Genomic DNA, 18417 nt, shown 5'->3' with positions numbered 1-18417 from the left:
TGAAAATTTTCTCAGCTGCGTGAATTCAGTGTCTCATTTTTCAGTCATGATCTTTATCCCATAACCTTGGGGGAAAGTCGAAAGCTGTCCATAGCAGTAAATCAAAAGATTTGCCTGTTGATTCAACTCTTTTTCCCCACAAAAGACTCCAGCGTCTGCGTTACAAGAGGTGAGCAGTTCTTCATATTCAAGACATCTACTTAAACCCCTTCACTTAGTCATCCTGACAACTGTGGCATTTATTTATTTATTTATTTATTTATTTATTTATTTATTTATTTATTTATTTATTTATTTATTTATTTATTTATTTATTTATTTATTTATTTTGTGAGAGGGACCTAAAGTCTAAAAAAAACTGCAAAGGGACATGTAAACTCTGTATAGGATTATTTAAATTACAGGTATTATAACCCTAGAATATTTTATCCCACCCTAACTGCTTCTTGTCATGAAATTTCCCCCACTGCCTCCTGCTACCACTACATTGGTTAATTGTCCCCACCAGCTGTTTATAGGTGGAATTGCATGTAATGGTTATTCAGTGAGATTTTACATGTTTTTAATACAAAAGGACCCCTGATACCCTGTGCTCTGTTCATGCAATATGTAATACCTTGCTCATATTATAGAGTTCTTAAACGTTTATATGAAAAGTAAGCAAATATTAAGTCAATGCACACAACCTTTACCTTGAGAGTTATTATCTCTTGTAACAAGGATGCATGTCACATTAACACACATTTGAAAAATAAAAATAGTACAAATGTTGGAAGCTAGATAAAAACATCTTATTTGGAAATCCTTTTTGGAATTTTTTTTCATAGTTTATATGAATATTCCTTTTTTAAATAATAAATAATGAAAATAATAAATGCTGTTACAATGAATGCTTACATTTCTTTAAAGACTTTAACAGTTTGCTGCACTTCATTCATTCTAAATCATAGGTGTATGAGTGTGTGTGTGGATATCTGAATGCAGCGTAAAGTGCTTTGGTCAAGAACTACTTGAAAAAGCGCTATATGAGCACAGGCCATTTACCATTTACCATACAATTTCTACATCTAACATACAACTGTTATAAAGTGTTGATTCCATAGACCTAAATACATTTTTACTATAAATAACAGTAAATTTGAGTTTTAAAGGATCTTCCTGGTTCTTTTGATGAATGATATACCTTTGCTGTGAGTGTACTTTATCTGTCCCTTACTGTTTCATGAATGCTGTCCCAGAAATATTGGTTTGTGCCAAGGCATTCTTGAAATAGGCTCCAACCAAATAAAATAATTAAACCTTGTTTGAGCTGCAAAACCTGATGAAAAAATAGTTATCTATCTTAAAATAGATGTATCTGCTGTTAATTAAATCAGGTAATTATGAGTGGAATGAGTATGTTACCATTAATATAAGACAATTAGATATTGTTCACTAAAAATAAAGTTTATATTGTAAATGTAAATCATTGTATTTCATTGGCACACAGTCCTATTTGCTACAATCCAGGGGATTAAAAAAGAATCCTACTTATATTTCCTTTTTTGCAGCGTAGAAAAGAATTCTGGTGACGTTCTCATGCTTAATTTTAGAAAAAAGGATGTAATTTTAACATCAAATGTTTAAATATTTGTAATGTTTATTGTTTCATTGTTTGTATTGGTTTGTTTTTGGTGTAGAAGTTACATCATCAAGCATACAGGCAGCAGTGCATGAAATGCAGAATGCAGCTGGTTTGGCTGAGTAAATAGAATGACACAATCATTAGTTGGATTAGTGCTGTATCTGCAGAGTGTTGGAGAAATATCCTGTAAAGGAGAGCATCTCAAACTAACTAACCTACCCACCTTCAATGTTTCATCTTATTCCCTGTTGAAACAAAAATGAATCATATTAGTTGGGGATGCACTATATACAAAAACATACTTTTTCTATATTTTAATAGGTTCCTTTGACACATTTTAAAAAAACGGTCTTTTCCATATTGAAGTCTTTTAGGTGTCTTTTGGTCAACTACAGACTTGTATAATAATAATATAAAAATACATTGCTTTTTTGGTTGTTGTTTTTTTTTGCTTAGTATTGGGACTAGGTTTCTGATCAAAAGAAGAGTGATGTAACAATGTGAAGGAAAACATTTAAAGAAACTTAAATGTACTTACCTTAAAAAAGGAACAGAAAATGAATAAGAATTCATGGCTAGATTATTCATTGTACCCTCTCTGGCAAGACCCAGTTATTCCAGTGGCAGGTTTTTTTACAGGCTTACTATGATATCTCATAAAAGGTCAGAAACCACTAAAATAAAATACAAAAACATATTTATTGCCCCTCAGATTAGTTGTCATTTGCTTTCCTTGCAAATCTTTTCAGCTGAAATTAACAGTTTTGTTCTTTTTGTAACAGTAAATAATATTGCTAGTAAACATGGCCCTACCCTACAAACAAATAATAGACATAATGAATGTATTTGATTTCAACACTAATCTAGGTCTATTTCAATCTCTTCTACAGAGTCAGGAGAGAGAAACTAAGTGTATAAAAACAGCTAAGAATGAAACAGTAGCTGTTAAAATGTTCAAGAACAGAGACATGAGAGAGGTGGCCATAAACAACATAAACGCAGTGGCACCAAACCGATTCTCCTTTTAATCCAATAATCTTGTATGTATTTATTTATATATATTTTTTTTAACAGTGTCCTGTCTGGCGATGTGGCAATAAGAATAATTGTCTTGATTCCAAAAAAAGAGCCCAGCAAAATTTTCTTTCACATGTGGAGCAGTATGGCTATCAACATAGTGTTCCGCTTGATTTATGCATGTAAATAGGTTTATTATAATTCGTGCAGGGAGTATTACAGATTATATGGACACTGCAATGTAAGTAGAACAGGAAAGGAAAAACAGAAAAAAGGAGAAAAGATGAAAGAAAGAGGAAATAAAATGGAGATAACGATAAAACATCTTCAGTCTACTTCATTACCTGCACAGAGATGTAAAAAGAACAGCACAACCAACGATATAGTATAAGAGATACAACAAAGTAACACCTTGATACTATCGCTGAAGTATAAGTAGCATTATATATTCTGACATCTATACTGTGGTAGCTGAATATCAGCTTATGGGCTTTCTATATGGAAGTGAAGCTCTAAGTTCCTGGAACCAGGCACCTGTAGTTGTTTATGAGGGTGCACTCATGCATGTTAAGTTTATCCAAAGGAAAAATGCTCAATAGTGGTTGTGAGGAGCCAAAATCCCGCCCCTACAGAGGGTCGAGCCAAGCACCGGGGGATCCAAAGCCCCAGATCCCAAGAGCAAAAATCTATTTTGTCAAAATCAATATTTTATTTATTGATTTATAAAAAAAATTATATTTATATACACATATTTATATATATGTGTATATATATATATATATATATATATATATGAATACACAGTCTCAATCATGCCTTCTTGCCCCAGTGCTCCCACTCTCAACGCACAGTCTCTGTGGAAAAAAAAAAAAGTGGACACACATTCACACATAATACATCCAATAATGCCAGGACCGAGGACCTGGGTCATCCGGTAGGCCCGGGACCGGTGGCCGGACCCGGGCCTACCGGATGACCCACTCCCATTGTTTTAACTTTAAAAAGTCAGGTTTAGTTTTACTTCTCAAAAACAGGGGTGGATTTGGGAAATTTGGGGCCCTAGGCAAAGACAGGCAGGGGGCCCTCTGAATTGAGAAGACAACACATAAAACAGACCCATTATACAGACGCAGACATTTTAATAGAATAGCCATCTATTATTTGTTCTAGGCTTTATCCCTCTATTCTTGTCCCTTTTCTTGTTTTCTTCTCTATTTTTTGTACTCAGCTGACTTCTCATGCTGTCTCAAAAGGAATGAAAGATTTTTTGCAAACACTAAGCTCGCTTAGCTGATTGCTCCTTCCTGTGTTTCCAAAAAAAGGCAATGGAAACAGTAAATTAAAGAGCCTTTTTTTTCACTGCAGAGAAGCCATGAACTGCTTATCATTTCTCCATTTTTCATTTGTCTGAAATAATGTCTGCATGAATCATGACAGCAGACAAGAAAGGAGAGCAAATCTACTTGCTCTGGAGAGCAGTTATTGGTGCTTTTATATGCTGTCGCAAAAGTCTCCAGTAGCTAGATTTGGGCGCTTTTTGAAATAAAAGTGCTAGAGGGGTCTGAAAAGTCTTGCCAATCTAAAACAAAAGTGTTAGGTTGGCAAGACTGCTCTTTGCATCATTTATTTTCAAATGGTTTGCTGCTGTCTGTTTGGACCTTTCTGAACATGTGCAGCAAATGGACTGATCCAATGTGGTGGACACTTTTAGCAAAATGATTTTTATCAAAAACATAATTAATGTGCACAAATAAGGAATAGTTGTATTAACCACACATGTAAACAGGGTTTTATGGGTTCTGCAGGAACGTGGGGCCCAAGGCAAGTGCCTGGTATTGCCTAATCCCCCTCCCTGGCCTTAAGGTTCAGTTTGTAACACAATAATTGATGTGAGATTTAAAAACAAACATCCAGTAAAATATTTCAAAATGTTTCCGTATCTGATCCGCCTTTGGGCTGATGCAACCCTAGTTGTAATAAAAAGCCACAGATTTGTACACACTGATGTGAAGGCAGACATCATCAGGAAGTTGAAGTAGCTGACTTTGGCTTTTCCTGCCTATGGGCCGGTGTAGGTACCAGATTGACTCGGGCTGCCAGATTGACTCGGGGGCCTGCGCCTTTTGATGACGTCACAATACATAATTGTTTTAACGTTTGCACAATTGCGCAAAACATTTTGATTGGTCTGGACAGCTTACTAAAGTAATTATAGCGGGGTGTAGGTTTTATTCGAAAGCGGGATTGCTGTTTGTAAACGGACAATTTTACGAAGACATTCTCCATGGTCCCTGCGCCTTCTGATGACGTCATCGAATTCGCCATGGGCCTTGCGCCTCCCGATGACGTGACATTATGGCAATGCCACTCAAACAAACTACATTGAGCCCGCGGTCTGCATTTGTAACGAGAATAAATTCAGGAGAATGAAGCTAAAGGGATACAAAAAATAAACTTGTAATATTACAAAACCAAAAATACTACGAATACAAAGTATATTCAGAGATTAAAGTCCCTCTGATACTGTTTAAGTGACTGAGAAACTGCAGATTTGCCACATTTAAGATGGCGGACGCTCTGACGCATCTCAAAAGGCGCAGGCCCCCGAGTCAATCTGGCAGCCCGAGTCAATCTGGTACCTACACCGGATCTATCAAAGGTTTGCGTGTATAAAAACGTGAGCTATTTCACTGCGCACGCTAAAAAATGTACAAACTGATCTATCAACAGCGTGCTAAAAGGATTTGGTCTTTAAAACGTGCTATAGCGCCTCTTATCCATTTAGTACTTTTTCTGCAATGAATATGCAATATGGGGCGTTTACACGCAAAAGTGCGTCTTGTAGGAGGAGAACATGTAAATATATTAATTTAGCACTCGCAAAGTGATTTATCAAACCTGAAAGCAATTTTGCTAACGGTATCTGACTCTATATTTAACACGTTTCAAAAGAAGGTGCAAATGGTCTGTATGCGTAATTGCGCACACATGGCAGCGGTTATTGTCGCTAGAAGGAGACATCGAAATGAAGCAAGGAGACGCAGAGAACGCATTTTTTCACTCCGTGTGAATATTTTTGGAATGAACGAGGAAACGATCATCAAAACATATCGTTTATCTAGTATTGCCATTTTGGAGCTGCAATTCCAGTGATTTGCTCCTCACAGAGCGTCACCTGTAGCCTACTTGTTCCTGGTCAGAGACATCTCATCTACTGTGCCCCCTCCTCTTTTGTTCTCAGATGTTTTGTTATATGCCAGTTTTTCTTTGGTTCGCCTTCTAAAATCCTGGTATCTTCTTTTTACTTCATCCACTGTTCGCAAGGTTTCACCAACAGCGTTTACTTTATTACAGATTTGTTCACATATAGCGTTCCTCTGTGTGACAGTCACACTTCTTTGCTGTAGCTCACTTAAATGTTTGTTGGCTTCATCCACCAACACCTCCATTTCCATGGGGTCGAATTTCCTTTTGCGCCTTCTGCTGTCCAAACTCGCCATGCCGCAAACCACAAAACGCGCAAAACCATCATTTCAATAGGGCGTCTCCAACAGTTTTGCTCCTGCCACCAGTTACGCAATCGCTCTTGTTAAATCACCCGCAAACCATGGTTCAGCCCCTCGCGCAAAATTCCAGTTTTCGCAAAATTGGATCTTGATAAATCCGGCCCTATGTCTCATATTGAAGGTCAGCTCGTACATTTCAGCATAGACAGGTAAAAAAAAGAAGATTGCAGTAGTTCATATTTCAGTTCTTATCAAACAGGCAGAACATGTAATGTTTTTGTGTGTTTTTGCCTTCTTCAGAGGCCATTCTTCAAATTCCTTTTACATCAGCAGTTGATGCTGAGTTATTCCTTGAATATCTATTTTTGTCCAAGAAGTAGTGAATAGAAAAGGGTTAAAAGTATTATTTATAAATCTTCTTTACCAGCTGAATGATCACACTGTGAAACATTAAAGACAATTAGTATTCAGTGTGAGCTGTTAATTATTTGCTAAATTTGCTTCAATATATTTTGCTAACTGGGAAATAAGCTCCATTTCATGAGTTGTGAGGAAGAAGTAAATATAAAAACTCTACAACTAGGATCCAATTCTATGATTAAATGCTGTTGGTGTTGAATAACAATTTCTGGTATTAGAAGTCTGATTATGGGAACGACAATGTAATTAATCTACCCTTCCTAATTTTAAGGTAAACTATGTAAATTTGGACCAAAGAGTTAGTTTAATCTGCTATATTTATCTAATCTTAATCTTGAACACTTTTTTTTTTTTTTTTTTTTGCTATATGTGACATTTATTATGTCAGAAACTAACAAACGGAAAAACAATACACGTTTTGTCTTAAAAGATTAGATGAGTACGTAGGGGCAAAAAGTTTCCTAACTCCATGGATCTAAATTTCAATTTCAACTCAATTTATAAGGTGCCAATTTCCAACACACGTCATCTCAAAACACTTTACCAAAATAATCCAGTCAAACCATACAAACAGATTGGAAAGTGGATACCAATTACTGAAAGTAATCGAGATTTTCCCTTTTCATGTTAAAGTGGCTCACTGACATTTGGATCTCATACTATTTAGAATAAAGACCTCCTATTACTCTTTTGTGGCATCAGCCATCTTCTATGGAGCTGTCTGTTGGAGCATTGGATAATCTCTAGCTGAGAGAAAGCGGTTGGATCAGCTGATCAGTTAGGCCAGATCTGTGATTGGATGCCCTCTGGACGCAGCAGGTGGGAAACAAAAGGATCCTAACTAAATCAACATCTCTGTTGGATAATGTCTCCCACCTCATGCATGAAGCTGTTGCAGAACTAGAGAGCTCCTCCAGTGACAGACTGCTGCACCCTAAATGCACCAGGGGGCGTTATCACAGTTCCTTCCTTCACTTTTCCCAACAACCTCAATGAGTTGTTACATTCATGCTGATTTTGCACAGTTTCTACCTTAGTCAGATAAATTACATGCTGCTATCATTTTGCACATCATTAATATTGCTGCTATTTGCAAATATCCATTACTGTGAAAATGTCCATAGCTACATTGGTTATTTATTCTCCAGGTGCACAGTATTTATATTGTTAAAACGCTTTACAGTACAGTATTTTATTGTTTATCTTTTAACTCTTCACTATTACTACTCTTCATTATTCTTATACATTTTTCTAAGGCTTATATTTGAGACCATTTTTTCTCTATAATCCCTTTTCTGCTGTAAACACCAGAATTTACCCACTGTGGGAAAATAAAGGGCTTTTCTATTCTATACGCTATCCTCTGTCAGATGAAGACAGCAGAGCAGAACTTGGGAACTAACAGGAGGCAAAGGCTTCCCTTAGATTCAGACAAACAAATCATAGCGACTAAACCACTTCAAGATTCACTTATAACAACAAAGTCCCGCACAGCAGGATCTTGTAGAAAACACATGCATTCACTTTGGAGTCTTTTTCATTTGACAGACCAATAAAAATGTTTTAATCAACATTTTATTTTAATTCAGTTTTAAATCGTGCTCAATTAGAAGTAGGGAGATTTAGTTGCCCTTTTAAGGGTGTACAGGCTTTCCTAAAAGTTGGCTTTGCACCATTTAGCTGAGATGCCAAGCTTTTATGTGATATAAGATATTAGCCTCTAGAGGTCGCTAGAGTCCTTCCATTTGTAATTAATAAATTGTAACGACTATAAAGCTTATTATTATGTGGCTAACTCTTTCAGAACTTACTGTCACAATGAAAAGGGTTTGGTTTACTGTGACACCCCTCTGTGTCTCATGTTTTAATATCTCAGAATAAATAACGTTACAACTGATGTTAGATCTGATTTATTATTTTTTTTAGTTTGGTTTTGCTTTGTTTTTTTGTTGTTGTTGTTTTTTTTTTTTTTTTCAAATAAATTCCAACATTTTTTATACCGGTTACTAGACGTAAAAAAGAAGAAAAAAAAAACACTATACATTGTAACAGCCTTCTTTGTGATTAACTGCTGTCTGTATCTGCGCGCAACATCTTATCTGATGGGATTCAGAGACTTTGTGATCAGTCTGAACTCTGTGGACTTACACCTTCATTCTACAGGATCGCAGACATGCCTCTGCTGATAAGATGTGCTTTCAGCTTAAACCAGCTTTATTGAACGAGGACAAGTTTGGCTTTCGTTCTCTCTGGAAGAATAAATGTTTTCTATTTGGTGTTATTTAGAAACAAACAACAACAACAAAATGTATATGTTGTTGAAGTTAGATGCGCAGATGCCAGAGCCATTTATTGCAAAGAAAAATACTGAACTGATTCATTTCTGTGGCTTCTGTGACGCTCCACTGGCTGCAGCTGTGGCTCCTTGGAGCTTTGTGACATGAAAATTGTTTAGGAAGCCCTGCATTGAGCCACCATGTGGGCGTGTTTCTCTCGACCCAACAGTCTCCAGTCTTGTGTGGAGTTCAGAGCGAGAAAAACGCATTGCTTCTGGTGCGACTGCAGAGCGCAAAGGTGGGAGCTCTTCGACTCTGACGCGCTCACCATCCTCCTGGCTCCAGCGCTTCATCTACAGAAGAGGAGTTAAAAAAAACAAAAACTCCACGCCACAACCAACCATGGATGCATATCGAGCCTATGCTATACACCTGGGCCTGCTCCTTGTTTTGTTTGGGAATATACCTTGCTTCCAGTGTGCTGCTATCATCTCTCCATCTGCGCCTCGGAGGAACAGGGAATCCAGGATCTCTCATCCATACGGACAAAGGTCATCCAAGCTCTTCAAAGACATTATCGCGTCCTCGCACTCTGCAGCAGGACGCCACAAAGAAGAAGTCCCAAAGGACGCTGTTGTCCCGCACGAGTACATGCTCTCCATATATAGGACGTACTCGGCGGCAGAAAAACTTGGACTAAACGCGAGTTTTTTCCGCTCCTCAAAATCAGCCAACACCATTACGAGTTTTGTGGACAAAGGAACAGGTTGGTTTTTGGACCCAGTTTTGCATGATCTGCTCTGATATGATTCTATTCGACCTGGTTAGATTAGGGTCAGGAACGAGTAGATCAGCTCGGTCTGCTTTTACGCACAATCCAAATGAAGCTAAAGGAACTGGCGCACTATTACGCGCTTATATTTGAATCAAATCTTATTCATTGCTTAAGAAATTTGTAAAGACTTAAATTTACATTTCTATTAATCAGAAAGTGGGCGATTTATTTTGCTTATTAACTTTTTATTTCAGGCAATTAACTTAGAGTCAAATTAACCACTAAATCTTGGAGGGAAAAACAAGGTTTGTGGAGTTAAGAACCTGTTGCTCTAAGAACGCTGCATAGTTCAACACTTTGATGTGTTCACGGTGTTAGATCAGCTGATTGGCTCTAACTTATTTTGCATACACTAACGGAATCAAAAGCAAAGCAGCGACGCACTTTAATGCGCTTAAATTTTGAGAAACATTTTGATTAACTTTCTAAGCGCTGCAGTTATAAGTTTAGATGCCATGCTTTATTTTTATCTAGTTTTTAAGAGAAGGGATTGAAATAAATGTTAGATTGCCGAAAATCTAAACTAACACTGGAGTGTTTCACGACGCTTTAGACTGTCAGTTTATTTCATTTTCTCCGCGCACAGGTTTGCGGACACGTTGATTTATCAGTGGTTACTTCCTTCACTTTTCCTCCTTTAAAAGACCTTCAAACAGAGTCCAACCCCCATACCAAACCGCAGCCTTCCCTTATTAAAACATCCAATCTGTTACCGTTACGGTGCGCAGTATAAGCCCAGAGGAGCGGCGGCGCAGAGCGGGAGCAGCAGGTGTTTGGGTCAGTTAAACAAATGATAGGAGCGAGCTGTGAGAAAAAACACAGTCTGATCTGCACCGATACCTTCGATTCGCACAAACATATGCTCCCACATATACAAACAGCAGGAACAAGGGTTAATCTTTGAACAAAAAAAAAAAATCTTTGGTTAGAAGCGCACTGAACTCCTGCGCACTGGCGCGCACCACAGGCAGCAGAAACAGTTCCAAACATCTCTGCACGTGAGAATCAATTGTTTTTTTTTTTTTTTTTTTTTTTTTTTTCCTTTTTTTATTTCTTTCTCTATTATTAACTATTCTATAAATTAATTTTTTTTTTTTTTGCTATTCCAGGCAGGATTTTTTATTTATTTATTTTTATTTCAACTAAGGTCAATCCACAAAGTTCCTAATATGGGTGTTTTAATAAGATAAAAGACACACTGAAAAATTTGTGCTCCACACCAGCCCAGAAGTTGGAACAGGATCCTTAAGCCCTGGTTCTGTCGTAGAGGCCTAGGGTTGTTGGGGAGCAGCAGTGGGTGAAAAGTTTAAAACTGGATCGCAGATGAAGGTAACCTGAAAAGAAAGTGAGTAAGTAAATAAAGAAAGACATAAATAAAACTGTGAAAGAGGGTGTGATCAGCAAATTATAGGGATGTCCACTGCCCTCCTTTGCACCCCCAATAGCTGCAGTCAATACGTTTTTTTAGCGGGATTTGAACGTAAAATACTGATGGGGATCTGATGTGATTGGAGGGGGACGTGTCAGACTCTGTCTTGTGATTCTGATGTGATGTGTCAGCGGCTCTGACCCTGAGCTGGACCCTTCAGAGGGCCGCTTGGCATCGAACGGCTGGCTACAGTGTTTGAACTCGGTGATCTAACAGAGTGTTGATGTCATAACATATCAAACACTTGTCTATTCTCTCGTAATGATCCAACCCGGCCACGGTGGGCAAATCCCCAAGAAAACAAAAAAAAAGAGGAAAATTAGAGCGCTTCCTTCTCTGTGAAGTGGTTTGGATTTTTTCCCCTTCTTGTTTTACTGCGGAACCTCCCTTTGCGAGCAGCACTTTAATTGCGGAAACCAAATTCTTGCAGCTAACGCGCCGTTGGTTGCTTCTTGTGCTGCTGTCAGCCAATGTCTTCAAAGTGTTGCCAATGAACCTCGTTGGAGCTATGAACTCATTTAAAATCACAGAAGTGACACACTTTTACGCCTACACTAACCACCTCTGCGTCCTTGGGCAGGATTTACGCACAGAAGACCAGAATCATTGCGAGATCCTTCGCTGCACTTGCCTTATATAATAAATAGATGGATAACATGACATAATTAACAAATAAACGCATACATAAATAAATTACTTAAAAGGAGAAGGGTCTATCATCTTTAATATGTTTTTGAGAAAGTGCAACTCTTGCGATTTAGCCAACCAAAATAGGAAAAGTGCGCAGGATGTTTTAATAAAATTAAATAAAGTAAAAGAAAAGACTGATAGCTCATATAACACAATCAGTCAGTCAGTCAGTCACTGAGTCGTTCAGTGCTGGCGAATTGGTTTTCAGTGGAATGTTGTCGTTGGCAGGATGGGGTGAAATGGAAGAAGTGAAGTGTTTTAATGAGGAGGATGGGAGCTGAGAACTGTTAATTATACGTTGTATTCGATTTGTTTGAGCGCTTATAAAAGAAAAAACTTAATGCGAACCAGACGGAAAAAGTCAATAAAAAGGAGGCACAATGTTTCAATCTGCTTATACTGTCTGGCTCGGCGGGCTTTACGGAGGGAAACTGACGGATTTATTTTAGGAAAAAAAAAATTTACAACTGATGCAACAGCGAAGTTTGTACTGAGATCTATGACATTTTAAATCAACGCAGCATTCAAAGAAACGATAACAACCTGAGAAATGTGGCGACCAAACCCAGAATTTACTGCAGGCCTACAAAAAATAGAGATTAATAAAATACAATAGGCCTAAATAAAAAAAAAAAAAAAAGAAAATTTTAACAACATGATAAACATAGGTAGATGTATTTTTTTCTATTTTCACTTTAACCTTCCTGCTCATCAATCAACTTATTATTAAGCTGCTGATACAATAACGAGAGAACAGCTGTCACCAAAATGAAAATAATGAAAATAAGTGATGCAGTTTTAAAGCATAAATAGTGTGTATTTTGATCTCATTGCGTTTAGGCTGCAAAAACTGAGTGCTGTTTCTTTTATTTTGCTGCTTTATATTTCCTTTTACTCTGTATGGCATGCCATCCTTATTGGATGGCCTTGATGAAACGCGTTCATGCCTCTGGGGAGGAAAATAAGTTCATAATCGGGCTCTGTTCAGCTGAGTATGCAGTTATTCTGTGTCAGTTGTGTTCCTCATTCTTTTTTACATCTTTAATTTCTTGTTCTTTAACCCTCTGCTCTATTGTAGTGGTGGGCATTATTAATAAAATGTCAGCTCATAAAACAAATTGCAAAAAAAAAAAAAAAAAAAGAAAGAAATTAGAGACACTTATTATCACCAAAGCAGTTTCTTATCAATAACTGGTCCCTTTTTTTCCATATCTGCTTTTTTTCCATGATAAATTAGAATAAAATAAAAACTTTTTTTATTATTTAGGTACAAAATATCCACAACACTTTATAAAACTGTTCTAACAAGGTGTCAAGCTAGAATATATGCATTGCCAACAATTGCTTCCTCCCTAAGAGTTGTAGCTCACTAACAAGTTTGACTTTAGCCTCAGTCTTGCTGTTTATCTAGTTAAAAGCTGCGTGAAGTTCAAAGAACTTTCTCAACAATAAGCCCTAAGACATAGCCTATATAAGACTCCTATGGTCATGTGTGCTTTACAAAGAAAAGAGCAAAATTTGAACTAAAATCTCGTTTCGTTAGGTGGGTAGTTGCCAACACTGATTTAACTGATATAGTTACAAACAAATTTGATGAATAACTTGAATCAGAATCACTTTAATAATCCCAGAGGGAAATTACTTTTGTTACACGCTCTAGTTACAGTTTTACATGATATATACACACATCCAACTATACAATATAGTTGGATTATTGTAATGCTTATTTGATATGATCTCATATTGACTTTTACAATCTAGTTTGTAGGTATAAAGGGCTTAAACGAGAAAACCAGAGTAACTAGTCAAAGCTAAAAACTTTTAAACTTTCCTCCTCCAACATTGAGCATTTTATCATTCATAATCTTAATGTTTTAATCATAATAAAACCCTTTTTAAACATGTAATCTTCTCAATTTCTTGGCTGCACAGAATAGTAGCTGACTGAACCAACATCTTTAGTTAAATTCTAACCCATTTTGTTATTAAATGTATCCCCATTTGTTGTGATGCTTGAATTTAAGCATTGTCGAAAATTGAATAACAAATTTATTCGATTCCATATTTTATAATTTATTGCAGTGATGTAGTATATACCCTGAAAAAATATATATATACACTGTAGATTGGTAGCTACTCTTATGAAGTGAAATTATTGCTGCAAGAAAGAACATTTTACCATTAAAAACAGTAAACTCATTATGATAGTCATTTTTAACACTACCCATAAACGCTCTGGGTGGATTTTGCGCTTTATAAAATGATAACCAGCATGATAAAAAAAAATTTTTTTTTCTTTTTTTTCTTTTCTTTTTTTTTGTGGGGTGTTTGAAATGTAATCCGTCCTTATGCCTTTCACCTGCAAAATCCTATGCTTGGTTCAATCCTTCCCAGCGTTTTTGAACGGTAACTCCACATTCAAACGCGTGCATTTGAGTAAATATGTGAGCGCAGTTGAAATGTATTAACGGACTGCATCTGCATCAGTGTTTGTTGTGGATTTCTGACATGAAAAGCTGGATTTATTCGAAAGGGAAATAAAGGCCATCCATGCGCAATGCGCGCAATAGATGCAGGCGCGCTGGAAGCTGTTTCAAGCGAGGGGGGCTGATGGCTGGGTTGGAAAACACATGACATCATTATGTTGAAGGCTGTGGCTGATGTTTTTAACATAATATTGTAGGCCTACATTTGTCGCAGAGAACTTCCATTTAAAATAAATTGGAACAAAGCATGAACATTTTAAACTTTATTTCTTCTCTTTTAATAATTCAAAACAAACAACAGCTCCCAATCAACAGGATCAGGAATACTTGAATGAAACATGGCCTAAATATAGCCTAAACTGAGCATTGAACGTCTTGAAAGTCCATTCGACTATGGATATGGGGAATGATTTCATATCTGAAACAAAAAACACACACACACAAAAAAAAAAAAACTAATTTCATATTTTATCAGTAATTAGCTTAATACAGACATAATATTTAGTGATATGCAGCCTTATTCTAGCGTAGACTTCTTCAGCCACAGGACTACGACAAACGGCACAGCATATAGAAATAAATAAGAAATAAATAACGCTAAATAAATGCTCGGCGGAATTAAAACCATTTCTTACCTCGAAATAGTCAGAAATATGTTTCTGCTGCCTATTGCTAGCCATGCCTAAATGATTGTGAGGTGGCGGAAGCACTTCCGGGGGAGAAGCCTAGTTTTTTATGAAATATTAAAATAATGAATCATTAGTTTATATCTTATACACAGCCCATTATTTTTATCCCATATCAAACACAGTCTTTAAAAAATAAATACATAAATAATTTCATGTTTTTAAGTACAATATTATGTTACTCCACAGCCCCCCACAATGGGGGGGCTGATGCTTTGACGAGGGAGGCTGCAGCCCCCGCAGCACCCCCCTTCCCGTGCCACTGAATAGATGCGATCCAATATTTACTGCAGGGCAGCAGGCGCTTCGTGTGTCTGTTTATTTCTCTATAAAAAAGTAAAAGCAAGGCCTTGATGCTGATCCATTTATAATAACAGCGGATGTGAGTTATAAAATAGAGAGAAACATGAATCACGGGCCTACTTCTTTAATGTCCGCGTGGGGGTTTTGTCTTTCTCCTCCGAACAGAGGCCTTGTCAGCTGCAGTTTGTTTGAGGCGGGCTCATTGGTGAACATTTGAAAAACAAGAAAGAGAGAGAAGGCCTCTGTGGGAGAAAATGACCCCCTCCTCTCTTCTCTCGCTGAACACTGTACACTCTAAGTGAATCTGACTGCAATTATTTTTCTCCTTTCTCCTTGCAGACAATCTTTTGCACTCCTCTTTGAGAAGACAGAAGTATCTGTTTGATGTTTCCACCCTTTCGGAGAAAGAGGAGCTGGTCGGAGCAGAATTAAGGATATTCAGGAGAGCATCGGGGGCCCCGCAGACGGATGGACCCCTCCACATCCAGCTCTATCCATGTCGCTCCGACACACTGCTGGACTCCAGGTATTTGGACCCCATGGATTCCAATAAAGCCGGCTGGGAGGTTTTGGACGTGTGGCATGCATTTCAGACACAACACCAACAGAGAAATCAGCTCTGCTTCCAGCTCAGGGCCGTTCTCAGTAAATCTGACACAGAGGTGGACCTGAGGCGGCTGGGGCTGGACAGGGGCGGCCGCGGCCAGCAGGAGAAGGCCATCTTGGTCGCTTACACCCGCTCCAAGAAGAGAGAGAACCTGTTTAACGAGATGAAGGAGAAGATCAAGTCGCGAAGGTCGGTTGAAGAGAAGCCGATGAAGGGGGGTACGGGAGAGGGCCCCCGGCGGCGCAGAAGGACGGCGCAGAGCAACCGGCACGGGAAGAGGCACGGAAAGAAATCCAAGTACAGGTGCAGCAAAAAAGCTCTGTATGTGAACTTCAAGGAGCTCGGCTGGGACGATTGGATCATCGCCCCGCTGGGCTACGAGGCCCACCACTGCGAGGGCGTGTGCGACTTCCCGCTTAGGTCGCACCTGGAGCCCACCAACCACGCCATCATCCAGACCCTCATGAACTCCATGGACCCAAACAGCACCCCACCGAGCTGCTGTGTGCCCACTAAACTCAGCCCCATCAGCATCCTGTTTACAGACGCGGGAAACAACGTGGTGTACAAGCAGTATGAGGAGATGATTGTGGAGCAGTGTGGCTGCAGGTAGCGGTCATTTAATTTAATTTAATGCTGATAAAACAAATGAGAAAAAAAACTCATTTGTTTAAAGTGAAATCCTGATGGCTCCTGGACTGAACTATCCTCTCCTCACAGGGTCTGAAGATGCGCTCAAAGTACCCTCCATCATCTTATTTATTTTGACTAATTCATACAAAAAATGTCCCGCACATTTGTTCTTGTCCATGCAAAGACCAGGGCGAGGTGTCCGGGTTGTTAGGCACAAATCTGTGAACAGACATAGAGCACGCTCTGGCTGCAGGCCACAGAGGAGTCTGCTTCCAGGTGCGCCATCTGGACGGCCAGTGAGAATCCTGTCAGCTACAGAGGCTGGACTTACCTGGAGTGGGCCCATGAGCGCGGCACTATCCAACTGGAGCCAATCAGAACCTGCTTTCACCAAAAAGTAGATTATTAAATACATGAGGTGAATGTCTAATGTACCAAACATTAAAAAAGAAAAGATTGGATCACTTAGCGAGGAAGAAAGGTGGTGATGGTGATGCCTTCAAGAGATTTTTTTGATTGTTTGTTTGTATTTTTTTGGGAGGGGGTGGGGGGGTTGCCTTACAAGAGAACAGTTGAAAGGACCCAGATAAGACCTGTGCATCACCTGGGCCCCTGACGCGTGAAAACGGGAAGATTTCTTTCGAAAAGCACACATATCTGGCTCGGATTTTACGCTCAAAAGTCTGCATCTTTACGCAATGCACTTCCACGACTTCCTGCGCCATGCGTGGACAAGTGGGCAAGGAGAAAATGTAAAGACTCACCAAACGAGACGATATTTAAATGCACATTAGCTTTGAATGCACTGCTGTTCGTTATGTTTTCTCTCTTTATCTCTAAGTTGTAAATATTTGTACAGTCAAAGAAAAAAAGAAAAAAACTTTACAAAGTGCTACAAATGAGGATATGCGCAAACGGCATTTCTTTGTAAATGTACAAAAGGGCACTCAAATCGGTAAAGATTTCTATTCTATAATTATTTTATTATTTGTGATGTACAGAGTTCCATGATAATCATATATTTCTTACGTCGAAAAGAGTAATTTAAGGTGTCTTCAATATTTTTGCAGAGGGTGGAAAGTACCATTATTAATATCTATCTACCTCATTATTGCATATAGGTTCTGAGTTTGAGGTGCGTTCAGTTAAAGTGTAAAGAGCTTTTGCAATGATATATATATAAGATCATTTATATACATATATAACTGGATACTACTCCACACCATTACTGTACAAATAAAATTCCAAACAAAGTCTGGAATGTCTGGTGAGTTATGCCTTTTCTGTGTTTAATTCATTCAAAACATTTGGAAATTTGCCAAAATGTTGAGTGCTTTTAATGTTTCAGGATAAATTTTTGCCATTGCCTTTTACGGTTCCATGAAAAATACCTTTTGTGTTCACATTTTGTCAAAATTAAAACTATTATTGTGTTTAATGGGAGTTTTATGAGAAAGATAAGAACAAATTAGAATGAAAGCTACATTTATTTTTTTTGTCATAATATAGAAATAAAACTAAAAAGCTGCAACCGTATTTAGCATCCACTGAGTAAATGAGTGCACTTCAGTAGTTCAGTTGTTTGGGATGTGCCATCTAAAGAGTAATTTTATATGCTATTAAAATAGATCAAGTTTGGTTAGATTGGCTTTGCAGAAGATATATAATCATATCTGGGTTTGAACTAATAAGGGGCATTTCTAAACATAGGTGGATTCCTATTGGGGTATGCGGTTAGTTGACTTTGGTGAAACAGTGGGGAGCAGGAGTAGATTAGGTAAAAGAACCAAATTTAAACTATATCGGGATTTTTATAGCTTTTATACATGTGTGGTAAACAGAGAGTTGGTATCACTGCTTCTTGCAAAAGAAAAACAAAGAGGAGACTGCACCTGAGAATTTAGA

The 18417-nt window shown here is 38.0% G+C and overlaps 1 protein-coding gene across 1 annotated transcript; it reads left to right on the top strand.

Annotated features, from left to right (window-relative positions):
* The first annotated feature begins 8908 nt into the window (after window positions 1–8908).
* gdf6a (growth differentiation factor 6a) lies at window positions 8909–17950 on the top strand. The gene is made up of 2 exons (XM_038288741.1): window positions 8909–9609; window positions 15612–17950. The coding sequence occupies exons 1-2, from the start codon at window positions 9246–9248 to the stop codon at window positions 16490–16492; spliced, it is 1245 nt and encodes a 414-aa protein (XP_038144669.1). The 5' UTR covers window positions 8909–9245; the 3' UTR covers window positions 16493–17950.
* The last annotated feature ends 467 nt before the right edge of the window (window positions 17951–18417 follow it).

This window comes from Cyprinodon tularosa, unplaced genomic scaffold (genome assembly GCF_016077235.1).
Source record: "Cyprinodon tularosa strain WSP-4 unplaced genomic scaffold, ASM1607723v1 ctg107, whole genome shotgun sequence".
Lineage (NCBI taxonomy): Eukaryota > Metazoa > Chordata > Actinopteri > Cyprinodontiformes > Cyprinodontidae > Cyprinodon > Cyprinodon tularosa.
The sequence above is the reverse complement of the archived record's forward strand: the minus strand, read 5'-3'. Positions and strand labels throughout refer to the sequence as shown.

Excerpts from the sequence above, each read along its gene's own strand:
- gdf6a (XM_038288741.1), top strand. The coding sequence starts at position 9,246 with ATGGATGCATATCGAGCCTATGCTATACACCTGGGCCTGCTCCTTGTT. Across the intron at positions 9,610-15,611 it reads TTTTGTGGACAAAGGAACAG|ACAATCTTTTGCACTCCTCT; the intron begins GTTGGTTTTTGG and ends TTCTCCTTGCAG.